General features: G+C 29.6%; 1 protein-coding gene across 2 annotated transcripts in view; it reads left to right on the plus strand.

Annotated features, from left to right (window-relative positions):
• Nucleotides 1-1,094: 1,094 nt before the first annotated feature.
• The window catches only part of Vps13 (vacuolar protein sorting 13C), a 286,208-nt gene continuing 272,695 nt past the window's right edge, over nucleotides 1,095-14,607 (plus strand). For both annotated transcript variants that reach the window (XM_075374575.1, XM_075374576.1), the window contains exons 1-3: nucleotides 1,095-1,511; nucleotides 9,307-9,393; nucleotides 11,326-11,474. In XM_075374575.1, coding sequence (XP_075230690.1) covers nucleotides 1,412-1,511; nucleotides 9,307-9,393; nucleotides 11,326-11,474 — 336 coding nt within the window. In that variant the 5' untranslated portion in view covers nucleotides 1,095-1,411. The remainder of the gene's footprint in view (nucleotides 1,512-9,306; nucleotides 9,394-11,325; nucleotides 11,475-14,607) is intronic.

Raw genomic sequence — 14,607 nt, forward strand, 5'->3', positions numbered from 1 at the left:
AGAATTATTTTGACTTTTTTTAATATAAATTTGGTCTAAAAGTAAAAAAAAAAAAATCCCTTGTTATAAAAAATCGCCGCCGAGCGGTAAAGAATAAACGCACCTTTTAAATGGAATTTCTTATAATTATCCCTTACAGAGCACATCGTGATTGCCAAACTTAGTTTCTCATTTACTTCTAATTTTATTTTTAATTAAATAGTCATTTAATTGACTACTCATTTTTAATTGACAATTAAAGCTGATTGGAATAGGAATTAAAATGTTAACTTGAGGTATATTGTTGCTCTTTCTAAGATTTTATAAAGAAAAATTTGACTGAATAGTGGGAGATAATGATTATATTGTACAGCACAGCGGGGAGAACGATATGTACCTCGCTCTGGTAACTATGTGGTCACTGTGATTGTGTTTAATCTTTTTATTTGGCTTTTGAAACTACATATCATGTAGATTACATTGAAAATATAATATTCGTTGAATAATAGAAAAAACTTAACTCCTAACAAACAATATAAACATTCTATCAATGCTTTGTAATGGTGTGAGATAAAACATTGCGGTCAGTATGATAAATTAATTTCTTCGTTTCTCTCTCAACCTTCTTTAGATAAGTTAAAACAATGAATTTTTCTTCTGTGATTTCCTTTTTTCTTCCTGTGAATGCGATAAAAATTCTGTGTTATCATCACAGATATGTAAAATAGAATTCGATGTAGTGGAAAAAGTATAAATTTCATAAATTTTTCTTTTACCACCAAAATCTAATCGCTTGTTTTACATGTAACTTTGTAGCGAGGGGAAATCTATTCTATAGTTGTACGCAGCTACACACCATACGAGTAGATTAATGTTTAACTTTTGAACATAACATCTACAAATATTTCTGTGTTTTTAAAAACTGAAATATCTATTAACATAATACTTTTCATCACATTCTTGCTATTTTAACGAATGTCATAATCCCACAAAATCATGTAAGCCAGTTGTTATTTATTAAAATTATAAATATTATATTACTACGTAATTAATCGGTCGATTACATAATTTGACCAGAGGGACATATTTTTCGGTTTCAGTGATTGATGTTGGTACTTAGATTGGGTCAGCTGTCGTTTGAAACAACATCTAAGAACCAATGTTGAAGTGATTATTGTTATCTAAAGATTGGTGTGTTTGTGTATGTAAAAACCGTGTTTAAATTTCGTTATGTACTTTGAATTTAAAATATTCTGAATTTTTAATTAGCTTAATTTTGCATTTTATGTATTGTTAACGTAAAGTAGGACATTCGTTTGAACCACGCCTCTTGATCGTGTTATGTATCGTATTAAAACCACGTTGAAAATAGATATGACATAATTTGCTTGAAATTTTTACACTTGTTTACGTATTCAATTTGTTTTGAAAAATGGTTTTCCAGTCGATAGCTCTAAATTTGTTGAATAAAACGCTTGGTGAATATGTTGAAAATTTGGATAGTTCCCAGCTGCAAATCGGAATTTGGGGAGGTAAGTGTTAAAATTAGTGAGTGATTAACATTACTATAACCTAATAGTACGTGAAAGAGAATATTACCGGTAGAATTTCTGTTCATGATAATGTTTGAGGTTTGGTTATATTATCATAGATTCATAGGCTGTAACTGGTACAGCCTATGAATAACTCGTGTGAAAAAGTGATAATGTACCTAGATAACGTTGTGTTCTGAGAGTATTTTTTTGTTTTCATTGTAATCTTTTAGTTTTATTTAACGATATGTTTAATTGAAATCCTAAATCCAGAGTCTTGTCAAGAATTTGATTTGTTTCAATTTACAATCTGACAGTGGAGACCACAAAACTGCATAAAAGGTTGAACTCAGTCCTTTGAAATGACGCTGTTTTGTTTACACTATCCACTGAACAGCCTAGGTTAATATACTAATATAATTATTAAAAATTACACCCCAGGTTATGGTATTGATTATTTTCGGTTTGTGATTTACTTCTTAAACAGAAAAGAACAATATTTAGAAATAGAAAAAAAGTGGATATCAACTGAGATTTTGGTCCAACATTTTGTTACTGTTAGCAATTATCTTTCTAATATTTGGGTTAATCTAACCGCTGATCTTGTCATTGATGTAATAGTCGCATAAGACATGGATGCACACTTTTATGGATGTATTTCTGGCCCATCCCATTTTTTTTGCAATCATCATGCTAACTTTCCACATTTTGCCCAAATTCAGGCTCCATTTACTTATAAATACAGTTAATTCCCTTACAATAAAATTTCAGGATATTTTCTTTTAGTATTAAATATTCATTTCAGTTCTTTTATATCTGTTGCTGTATAACTGTTTGTGTATTATCTTTAGTATTTTCAAGCTTTCTTTAATACATTAATAATATGTCTTGTTGAATAATTCATGATTTTTTTTATCAGCTGGTTAGGTTTTATTTTTACTGTTGTACAAACAGAAAAGCTGGCTAATCGGTTTTTGAGAAGAGGGTTAATCAGTGTGAAGGTATTAATAATAATAGTTAGCTGTTCAGTATTGGATTATCATTGTGTACTGCTATATGTGGTTGTGTACCACTGAAGTTTTGCATTTTATTCTTTAAATTTTTTAGGTGTTGTATTTGTTTCTATTAATTTTTTTTTTCAATATTCTATGTTTGCTTACATTAAATAGAAAAAGTATATATGCATTGGATATATTTTATAAGATCATTACTTTTTTTCAATGAGGTTTTGCTTACAATAAATAAACTAAATTATACTAACATTAAATCACAAGAGAACAACTGTTTGTAAAAGTATACAAAATTGGTTATTTATTGTGTCAGTTTTTTTTTAGTTTTATATAAGAATACTTTTCATGTTTATGCTTTTACTTTTGCTGAAGAAATATTTTATCTTCGTTTTTGTTTGACTTATAAACAGAAACTCATATAATTTTTTATTATTTAATATTTTTAATTTTTCCCAAGTTTTTAGTTATTCATTTCACAAGTCCATTTTCAGTTTATGGTCTTTTAAATTGTTTATTGTTGAAACTTTTTTTTTTTACATCCCGAAATAAGCAAAAGATAGCAATTTACAATTAAAGAGATTGTTAAAAATATTTGTCATTTAGAAATTGAATGTGCTAGTTATAAACAGATCTTATTAAGTACAAAAAGATTTCCCAAGTTAAATGAAAATATATCCAAATTTTTACAGTGCAATTCAAACAGTATAAATAATCAAAAAGCTATAGCTGTTTCTGAGTGGTTGACTTTCTTGAAAGATTTTGTCAAAAACTTTTTAGTTCGGTCTATGAATTATCCCCATCGTAATCCGAGACTACAGTACAACCTTTCATGACTACACCTATTATTTCCTTTTGGAAACTCAGTTATGGTTTGCTAATAATTTCTATTATATTAGGTTTCCCAAATGAAACTGTCCGCCAGTGTTTACAAGCATTTAATTTATAATATTCAAATAACAATAGAAACAGGAATACTACTTGCTACAATGAATTTTTATTTACAGGAGATGCACAATATGGTCACCATTTGCTTCCACGAATGCCCAAACATTTTTCAACATTATTTGTTGTTTGACTTTGGAATCATGAAATTCCAGAATCTAATGAGGATTTTTCCTAACTAGGAATAATTATGTATTCCAATGTGAAACCACATTTCATCTGAAAAATATTACATTGGGAAACGTCTGCTCCTCTTCATTTATTTAATACAAAAATCACTGGCAATATTTAACATGTTTAGGAAATTCAGTATCTTGTAATCAATACACAACAGTTATTTTGTACAGATATAGTTTTAAATGTTTAGTCAGTGCTCTGTGCGTACTGCTTTATACTTTTGCTTGTTGTACCAATTATCTGATAGATTTTTTTTTGAACTTTAAGCTATGCTATCAGAAATATCATCATACCTTTTCCTCTGTCAGGATAGCTAGTCTTCCAGACTGAGGCAGATCTTTGACTGATTCAGTTTCTTAGAACTTATTAATCACATTTCATATAACATTGCAATGTGAAACATCAGTACTTTGAAGTTTGTAATGAAACATTTCCTTCTTGTATTCTATATAGCCATCATCACAACAAAACACATTTTCAACCAAACAACTGCAAGCGTCAAGTGCTTAAAACTATCATCGTATAGTCAACAATGAGACATGTAAGTCAGTTGTTGATTTCACTGTTGACAGTATCAGAAAACATTTTAGATTGTATTTTATTGATTGAGATCCAGATACTTTTGTTTAGGTGTGCACAGTTACATTGGGACACCCAGTATACATTATTTAAACTTCCACGTGGTATATTAGTTACTAAACTTCTTTCCAGTTTATTACATAAGAATTTCTTCTTTATTTTATTGATAAAATTTTTCATCTTCTTGCATATTGATCATGTGATTCACTTGCTGTTCATTTAATGACTAATTTTTGCTACACTTACATTATCTTCTTTAAAAATTAAAAAAAATCTGTTGAAATGTTATTACTGCTTTTAATTTATGTGCAGACTAATTACTTTTATTGTTATTATTTTTTTTTTAATAAACAAATGTAATGTATTCATTAATTAATGTCAAAAGAAATAAATTATGATAGTAATAAAATATGATTGTCATAATTGAATCTAGGTTTTGTTACTAGTAATGTTATTATCTGCTGAATTATAAAATACAGGTACTGTTCGCAAGAGAGTTGTAAACTAATTTATAAATTCTAAAATTTATTTCCTTGAGTTAATAAAGTTAAAATTGATCGATCATTATTAGCATTATCATTATCAGCACAGGATTCACATAATCAAATACGATGTTGCATGCTCTTAAACACATGTTGCAGCATGTGCTGAGGAATTGAAGCGACACATCGTTCAATTTCACTCTGCAATTTATTAGGATGAGTTTATAAACAACATCCTTAAGGTATCCCCACAATAAAAACTCAGGAGGGGATAAATTAGGAGATGGAGGGGGTCCCTTTCAAAATCCCTTCTTGAAATCGCTTATCCATGAAAATACTGATCCATGACAGTCATAGTGTCATTTGGCTGCATGAGCCATAGCATTGCCCTGCTGAAACCCACATGTGTTCCAATTCTTGATACTCATCAGACCACAACCAATCATCGAGTTGTTCCCCATCTGGCATTGTTACAGATGACATGAACCGCTGACAGAAAGCTGCACATTTTCCAGTGTCTGCAGATAATAACTCTTGAACAACATGAATTCAGTATGGATGCATCTTAAAACACTTGCTTGATGCCGTGTGGGCACTACCGATGGAAAGACCGATGGAAGATAGGCGTTGCACAGATTTCTTGGGACTAACCCACCGGGTTGGTCTAGTGGTGAACACGTCTTTCCAAATTAGCTGATTTGGAAGCCGAGAGTTCCAGCGTTCAAGTCCTAGTAAAGCCAGTTATTTTTACACGGATTTGAGTACTAGATCGTGGATACCGGTGTTCTTTGGTGGTTGGGTTTCAATTAACCACACATCTCAGGAATGGTCGAACTGAGAATGTTACAAGACTACTACACTTCATTTACACTTATACATATTATCATCCTCATTCATCCTCTTAAGAATTATCTAAACGGTAGTTACCGGAGGCTAAACAGGAAAAAGAAAGAAAGATTTCTTGGGACTAACTTTTCTAGTATTAGCACTTTTCAGTCGACCACTTTTGGCTGCATTTGCCGCATTCCCTGTCTCTTGGAATTTTTCATACAGCCACTTGATGGAGGACTTGTTTGTGCATGCACACTATACTTTTCTGTGATGGCATTCTTAGTCTGGACATAACTGGCACATCTAATGTATTGGGAGACAATGAGCAGTCTCTGCTGCATTGTGTAACCCATTTTTCCTCAATTTTTCTTAATTAAACCTTTAACAAAAGAAGGAAACATTCTTCCATATCGCAACACTTTTTGAAGACTGCAATATAAAACAATCAATTACAACATTAAGACAACTGATATTATCTGATGGCAATAGCTGTTGACGATTATCTCTGGATAATTAGAAATGCCAGTTGGGTACAATCTCATCATTTTTGCATAAGTTTAATCTTTTGAGTTTCTTTCGTAGGCTATGATTTTGTTTAATGGTATTTGAATCTTGGGATGACCCCATCTTTTGGTTGTTCACCATTTAAAAAAAAAGCCCAAAAAGGGTTCCATAACTTCCCTAGTTTTGCCTCTGAAAGATTTTTGTTTCAAATATATCATATTATTTTTAAATATTAATGACCCAATTTTGCAGTGTTTAGAGAAGTTGCAAAACAGATCAAAATGTTCAGAACCAAAACTTTGGTCAAATTTGATCCCTTGATCAAATGACAGTTACTTCATTTAAATTTTTATTAACAGCCACAACTTGAAAAACAGAGATTAAAATATCAGAGATTATAAAAAATGTTAAATTTTTAAACTGGTCCCTTTGGACCCTGTTTTTTTTTTTAAATGTTCATATTTACATTAATACTGTTGGATTTTCAATCAATCTTGAAAATTAAAGTTTGCAAAACTTTTAATTTTAAGTACAGGTCCCATTCAGCCCCCTTGTTTTTTGGGGCTTAAAAGTTTATTTATTTGAGTAATTATTTACATCAAATCAGGCTGACCAAATTAGGCTGATTTGATGTAAATAATTACTCAAATAAATAAACTTTTAAGCCCCAAAAAACAAGGGGGCTGAATGGGACCTGTACTTAAAATTAAAAGTTTTGCAAACTTTAATTTTCAAGATTGATTGAAAATCCAACAGTATTAATGTAAATATGAACATTTAAAAAAAAAACAGGGTCCAAAGGGACCAGCTTAAAAATTTAACATTTTTTATAATCTCTGATATTTTAATCTCTGTTTTTCAAGTTGTGGCTGTTAATAAAAATGTTAAATGAAGTAACTGTCATTTGATCAAGGGATCAATTTGGTCTGACTAAAAACGAAATACAAGAGTACTAGAGAGTTGCCTTCTTGTCAACAAAATTGAAATCAGACCAAAGCTTGTGCGTGGGTGTGCACACGCATGAGTAACTATATGAAGTAACTATATTAAAATTAAAAATGGCAAAACCCCTACCTTTTTAAAAATGTTTTCTAACATTTAATACCCATCTGTATCTTATACAAATTTTTTTTAGAGATAAATTCAAAATACAGGCACATTTATATATATTAATAACACTTACATTAATTAATTTCTTGCAGAAATTTCAATAACTTTTTGCTTTTTCTTTTTTTGACTAAAGAGTCATGATACATTACCATTTGCAAAAACTCAGATACCCAAAAGTGTAGCCAGTGGCTATACTTTCCCATTATAGCACAGCAATAAAGCCATAGCTAATTTATTTATGCGTTTCATTTTTTTAAATAAAAGAATTATGCCCAGTATATTCAAATTTACTACTCTAAATAAAACAAAGTTAATTGCTGAAAGAAATAAGTATAATTATTTTAAAGAACTTGAAAATTCTGTTAGAATTCAAAAAGATTATAACTTCTTGGATGGATTGTAACCATGTAAGTTTAAATGTAAATAAAATTATTGTATTGTGCTTCTCAGGTAGACTTAATGGCTGTTAATCGGATAGAATTACCACTAATATTATTTCTGTTATCCATAAAGCAAAATTTCTGAGTGTTTTATTAGATGACAAATTCTCTTTGAATGATTTCATTTGCACAGATCAAACCTTACTGTTTTACTTTTTAGGATCTTAATAAAATAGCATGTCATCATTTTTGAATATTTATTATGCTCACATATATTCCCAAAAAGTATAATGTCATCTCTTGGAGCACCTAAAAAAAGTCATAATGCTTTTTCAATTTTTTGGTGCCCATAATTATGAATCTTACACTTAAAAAATTAACTGATACTTAGAAAATTGTAAATGTTGACTTAAGAACACCAAAGAACGCTGTGGATTGGTATATACCAGTGTTCTTTGGTGGTTGGGTTTCAGTTCCTCAGTACTCAGTACCTCATCTCAGTGCTGGTTGACCTGAGATTGTACAAGACTACACTTCATTTATGTTCATACATATCATCCTCATTCATCTGAAGTAATACCTAACAGCGGTTCCCGAGGTTAAACAGAAAAAGAAAGAAAATGTTGATTTAAACTTTATTTATATTTATGAATGTACAATCTTTGCCAAAAAAGGAATAGTCACTTATTCTTAAATAAAAATAATACCCATATTTATCAAACCAAACAATGGAAGTGTTTTCATGTTAACTCAACATAATACTTTGTCGTATAAGAAGTGGGCATATGCTTCCATTGCATAAATTTCTGAACTACCTTACCATTAATTTATTTAAATGCAATTAATTTTTTTTTTATAGAAACAATCATACTCTATCAATGAATTTTTAAATAATAATTAAATAATGTTAAAAAACCCTGAACAAATTGTTATTAAGGCTTTCTGAAATTTTAATTATTTTATATTTAGTGTTTTCTCTTGTATTTGTCTTAATATTATTTCATGGTTTATATTTTAAATACCAGAAACTAATATCCACTTTAATTACATTATTTTATAACTTCAGGTTTTTTACCACAGTTTCCCAAGCAACTGATGGGGTAGTTCCTTTTATTGTCCATGGTATACTGTACCTACATATTTCTAACATGATATGTCTTAATACATATCTAAAATAAGGATAATAAGGACTAAAATAAGGATTTATTTATTTACTGCCTAAACTTAGGAAAATTATGACTTACTAAAATCTATTTTACAAGTGTTATTTCAAAAGAATCTTTCTCTTGAAAAACATAGGTAAAAAACAAGTTAACTCTTGTTAATTTTGTTATTATATTTCCATTTCCTTAATTTATATTAATGTAAGAGTTTGTAACAAGCATATTATAGTTTGTTTCTTATAAAATTAAGCCTTTGTGTAGAAAATACAACCTTAAAATTGTGGTTTGATTTCAGAAAGTATGCAACTGCATATTTAGTCAGTGTTTAATAAGTTTGTTGAATAACATGATAAAATTTAATATAATACATTTTTTACATAAGTTAAAAATGACTTGCTTTCAAATCATATGTAAATAATTCTTCCGTTAATATAAAAGGAGTAACTATCTAACTTTACTAATTATTCTATATATTATCTACTTTCATTTATATAAAAATGAGTCATTCATAATTTTTAATCATTTTAAATATTTATTGAGTAAATTATGTACAGCATTATTAGAATGTAAATTGTATAAGTTTATTACTGCATTACTTTTTTATTTTTAAATTACAGGAGATGTAGTATTCACCAACCTCAAATTAAAGCAGAGTGCCTTAAATGATTTAAATCTACCATTTAAAACTGTATATGGACATTTAGGTAAGTGTTTTATAATAATTTATATAATTATTTTACTGAAATTAACTTAAAAATCTCACATTTTTTAAGATGTGGGATCCTGTGAAAGTACTCTTTTGAAAACTTAAGGTAATATATGCCATATCTCAATATTATTGTATTAGGTGGTTTATTTAATAGAATTTAAATATAACTGTTTATTGAAAAATACATTGATTAAAACAAGTATTCAATAATGTTATTCATAAACTAATGATTCATCCAAATATTGGTAAAAATATGAAAGAGTTAAATATGTGATGTTTAATTATTTTAAAATAAGAGATTTTTTTGGGCTTTTTGTAATTTTCTGGTTTTTGTGATTTTGCCTTATCTTCCCATTTCATATATGTAATTTTTTATGATCTCTTAAAAGGATGTTCACAAGGATACTATTTAATACAATTCTTCAATTTAATACTATGTGCACAAATGTACAAAATTATTTTTTCTGTGTAGCCTATACAATTCCCCAATCTATGGTTTGCCAGTTGCTCTTTATTATACATTTCATAAATCTCATCATCCACTCCATTCTAGTTTTATTGGGTTTTCTTAGGCATCATTTATAAGACTCTTAGTCACTGAATACAGCTGTTGAAAAGGATATTATAATACCAAAACATTCACTGTCAGCTATCTTAGATTTAGATTTTAGGAGTAGTGGTTACCTATATTTCTCAAGGCAGACAGTAAGACTGAAATAATGTTTATTCAACTCTCAGTCGTCTGTATTCAATGTCCAGGAAATCTCATGTCTCAATTTTATTCTCAAAAGTTGGCTTGTGGCTTACACCTCTTCAAGCCTGATGTAGATATCCAGACCATGTAACATGGATGTGGACCGGTCCAGGTCCTTGTGAACAGTTTACTTCAGCTTTACTTCACACATTGAAGTCAGAATGAAGCAGGTGACCATACCAGTGTTGATTGGTTGTGTGTTAAACAAAAAAAAATATTTTGGCTTAGGACCAGCTCTATCCAAAAAAAAAAAAATATTGATACTAGAGTTTCTTGAGTTTCTTCCCAAAAGACATGTCATTAATGTCAGATCAAATTTAATTGACTTTGCATTTTAAGCCCCCCCCCAAAAAAAAAATACAATAAAACCACAATGCAAAACAGGATTGTTGCAATCTTGATTTTAAACTTTGTGGTGTTAATAAAAATGCCCATTAATAATTTTAATTTTCCTTTCTCATTACAGTAGTTAACAGTTAATATATCTTCATCGTCAACATTAATAAACAATAACTTTATGTATTTCTACAATGTTGTACATTTAGATTTTGACTTGATCCTAACTAAAACAATATTTGGCTTTACATTTTATGGCATCTATAGGCCTGTTTTCTCATTGGTACTTCTACCATTATGTTTTCTACCGTCTGATTTTGTGTTAATGTTCTACAGTCTGACTTTCTGTATTAATCTCAACCCGTGAAACTTTAACATCTATTTTGAATTATTTAGGTTGTCACTCTTATGTAATAATTAATATTCTAAGCTCAGATCTCACATTTGAATGAGCTTAATTCTTATTTGGAGTAGTCTCCAGCCAGAGATCTGAGTAAAGCTATATGTGTTGCCAAAATGCAATATTTGATTAATTTTTTTTTGTCCTTTCTGCTTGGTTTCAAGCTTTTTTTGCTAATGTTTTGTCAACCAATTTCACTATGACAAAGAAAGAAGAAAGAACTACTGATCCAGTTCAGCATTCATTCTTATTCTGTTTTTTTGATTTTGAAAAGTGATCCAGCTCTTATGTGATATGGCCATCTACTCCTAAAAGATTCACCAGCTTTGCAAAAAATAAACTATTTTGATTTATTAAGAAATTGATAATTATGAATATTATTATTATTAATTGTTAGTATTTTGCGAGTATTGTTTAATCTATTTCTTTTTTCATAGGAAAGTTAGTGTTGAAAATACCATGGAAAAATTTATATTCCGCCCCAACTGAAGCATCAATTGAAAAATTATTTTTGCTTGTCGTTCCCCATCAAGAAATTAAGTATGATCCTGAAAAGGAAGAAAAATGGAAACAGGAAGCAAAACAGGTAAACTAATTGTTTTAATTTGTATTTGTTCTCCGCCCTAACATGCAAATGAAGAACACCATCTTACCTTATTTATCTTTGGTTTAACTTTGTTTTTTGTGAATATGGGTGATTTGTGTTATTGTATAAACAGATGATCTTTCTTTCTTATGCCATATCTTCATACATGTTGGGTATTTAAATTGTATTGTCTTTACAGACCATATAGTACAGCATTACTCTTCAGGAGAGCATGAAGTATGGTTAATTAAAAATGGAACAAGAAATTAGGAAAGGTAAAGCCTCCACAGAACAAGATGTACAAGGTAGTAAAGACTATCATCCTAAGTAGTATGCATGAATAAAGTGGACTCATGCTATTATTGCCTTTCATCTTTTAGGTGTGGCAAGACCAAGGATTGATCTTTCTCAGCATGCTGGATTATTAAGCTGAAAAATGGCATGCAAGTTGTACCAACAAATTAAGATAAAAAATTTGCAATTCCTTTATTGTGCAGTTGAGAATATCTTTAGGATCTCATAAGGGATAATATACACATTTATTCAAAATATTTGAATGACATGCATTAAAATGTATGTTACATGGATATATATAGTATATTACATGGATTCAATTGTTACATCTTCTTTTTTGCTTGGTATATTCCATAATTAAAAACTTTATAACTTTTCTGTAGGTCTTGCTAAACAGTTTATAATTCAGGTATGTACTTTCTCGTGATATATAATTGTAAAGATGAACTCCAATCTACAATTTATTATCACTAAATTATGGATGCTATCAATATCTGCTCCTAGATATGCTTTGCAGTCGAATTGATTTCTAAATTTTTGCTTAACCATGATATAATCTCTCTGATACTATGCAGTATCACCCAGCTTTTTCCATGTGTATATTCTTCTATTTTCTAATATTGCCAACTTTGTGTTTTGGCAATTAGTAAATTATACTTCATGCAAAACTCAGTAAGTCGATCCACTGTTTCATTCCTTTTGCCCAGTCTGCATTTACCGACAATATTTCTTTCCTTGCCTTTTCCAATGCTGGCATTCCAATCTCCAACTATTATTAAATGTTCATCCCCTTTTATGTATTTAATTGCTTCGTCAATTTTTTCGTATACACACTACCTCATCATCATCCTCATGAGCACTTGTAAACATGTAGACATTAAAAATCGTTGTCAGTTTAGGTTTTGATTTTATCCTGATTACAATGATTCTATCACTAAGCTTTTTGAAATACTCTACCCTCTTCTGTATCTTTTTGTTCATTACGAAACCCTGTATTTGGCTGAGTTAATTATTATAAAATCACCTGACCAAAAGTCGTTTTTAACCTTTATTATTCTAATATTCCATGCTCTGACTCGTAGAATGATATTTTTTAATTTTCTGGTGACTCCTTTCTTAGAGTCCCCACCTGGAGATCTGAACATTTCTGGAATATTTTACCAAACTAAACTGAAACTGATTACACCTAAACAATATGAAGAAAGAAAAGTTGATAGCAATCCAGAAATAAAAAGAACCACTTCTACATTTTGAGTGCCAGTTGGATATAACAGAGAGAGACCAGTTATTCAGTATGGCGGAAAATACAGTCATCTGGTTAATAGTGTTCTTCATAATCGCTACTGAATAGAAAACCATGCAACTGAAATTATATACAGTAAAAAACTAATGTGCTGTCATGTTGGCTGTTGGCCATCATAGCAGGTGATAAAAAATTCTGCCATGGTAAAATAGAGCAACTTTCTTTCCAACAGGAGAAGTTTCCTGTTGGTATCACTTAGAAATCCTACACAAATTCTGCTATTTGGTCATAGATTCAAGAAATATGGTATGGACTAGTAGACCAGGTGGCCTATTACGAAGAAAGTCAGTGTTTGTGTTCAACATATCATCTCATGGCCAAGATTTGGAAATGGTTGTTTGTATCTTTATGTAGGATTGAGTAGGCCATTCAAGAAACATTTATTTTATATGATAATATAATGAGTGAATGCAGCCAAATGTGAGATCATGCCAACAGTTTGTATCAACTGTGCTTCATTGCCTGCAGTTTGCCATTGAGTTCTTTAGTCTTGGATGTTTTAAAATGATAGGAATTTCAAATCTTCTTGAAGGAATTATTTTAAGGAATACGATTGTCTTAAAAGATATAAATCAGCAGTGATAATTCAGAAGATGAAAATGAAACTGATTGAAATCAGAGCATGTTAACATAATTTTTAGTAATTTATTGTATACTTTACCATTTTAGGACTTTTAAATTGCGTTTACCTAAACAGAGTAAATTGTTTAATTTTAAACTGAATTTGAATAAATAAAATTTTTTAGTTACTATGAAACTTAATTGCAGTTTTTATTGATCTAATTAGAACTGCAATTTTTTCAAGAATGCTGTTTAATCATAAGGTAAGCTTGGTAGCACTAAAATTTTTACTAGTATTGATGATTTGTTAGTTTTCACTATTTGTGTTGTAAGTGTTAGACAGTGTTTTGTGTTGTAACTCCATGTGTTTTTTGGGAGCAAAAATCAAGAAAAAGTTTGACCAAAACATTATTAATATGATAATTATTCTAATCTAACCGATTGAGAATGATTAAGACCTAACTCTTTTTAAACGTAATAAATGTGTAATTTACGCTTACGCTGTGTAGCAGTGGTAGTAAAAAGTTACTCTGGCTATGATGCAAATGATGCATTAAAGCATTAAAAAATGCTGCTGATATTTTTTCATTTAATTTTTTACATAACATATACAATCTGTGTATTATATACAGTGTGTAAATTTTTTTTTATTGTTTACTTTAAAATCTCAAATAAATTTTGAAATATAAAATTTCCGTCATTTCTTGGCTGAGAGATGCACTAAAATGGTCAGCGGTTGGTGTCCATCATGTTTGACATACAATTCATGTTTTTCTCATCTATTAATTTTTGACTAGAAATTGTAGTGTTTGCGTCATGAAAATAAAGTTTGCCCTTGAAGTGTTATATCTTATCAACCACTTGCATAGAAAAAATTGATTTACACCTATTATACATTAATTTTAAGTTAATTGAACATAAAAAGTGTCCTCTTATTGATTTTCTTGATAATTCAATATCAGCATGTCGAGACTC

Source organism: Lycorma delicatula, chromosome 9, assembly GCF_047948215.1.
Source record: "Lycorma delicatula isolate Av1 chromosome 9, ASM4794821v1, whole genome shotgun sequence".
NCBI classification, from domain to species: Eukaryota; Metazoa; Arthropoda; class Insecta; order Hemiptera; family Fulgoridae; genus Lycorma; species Lycorma delicatula.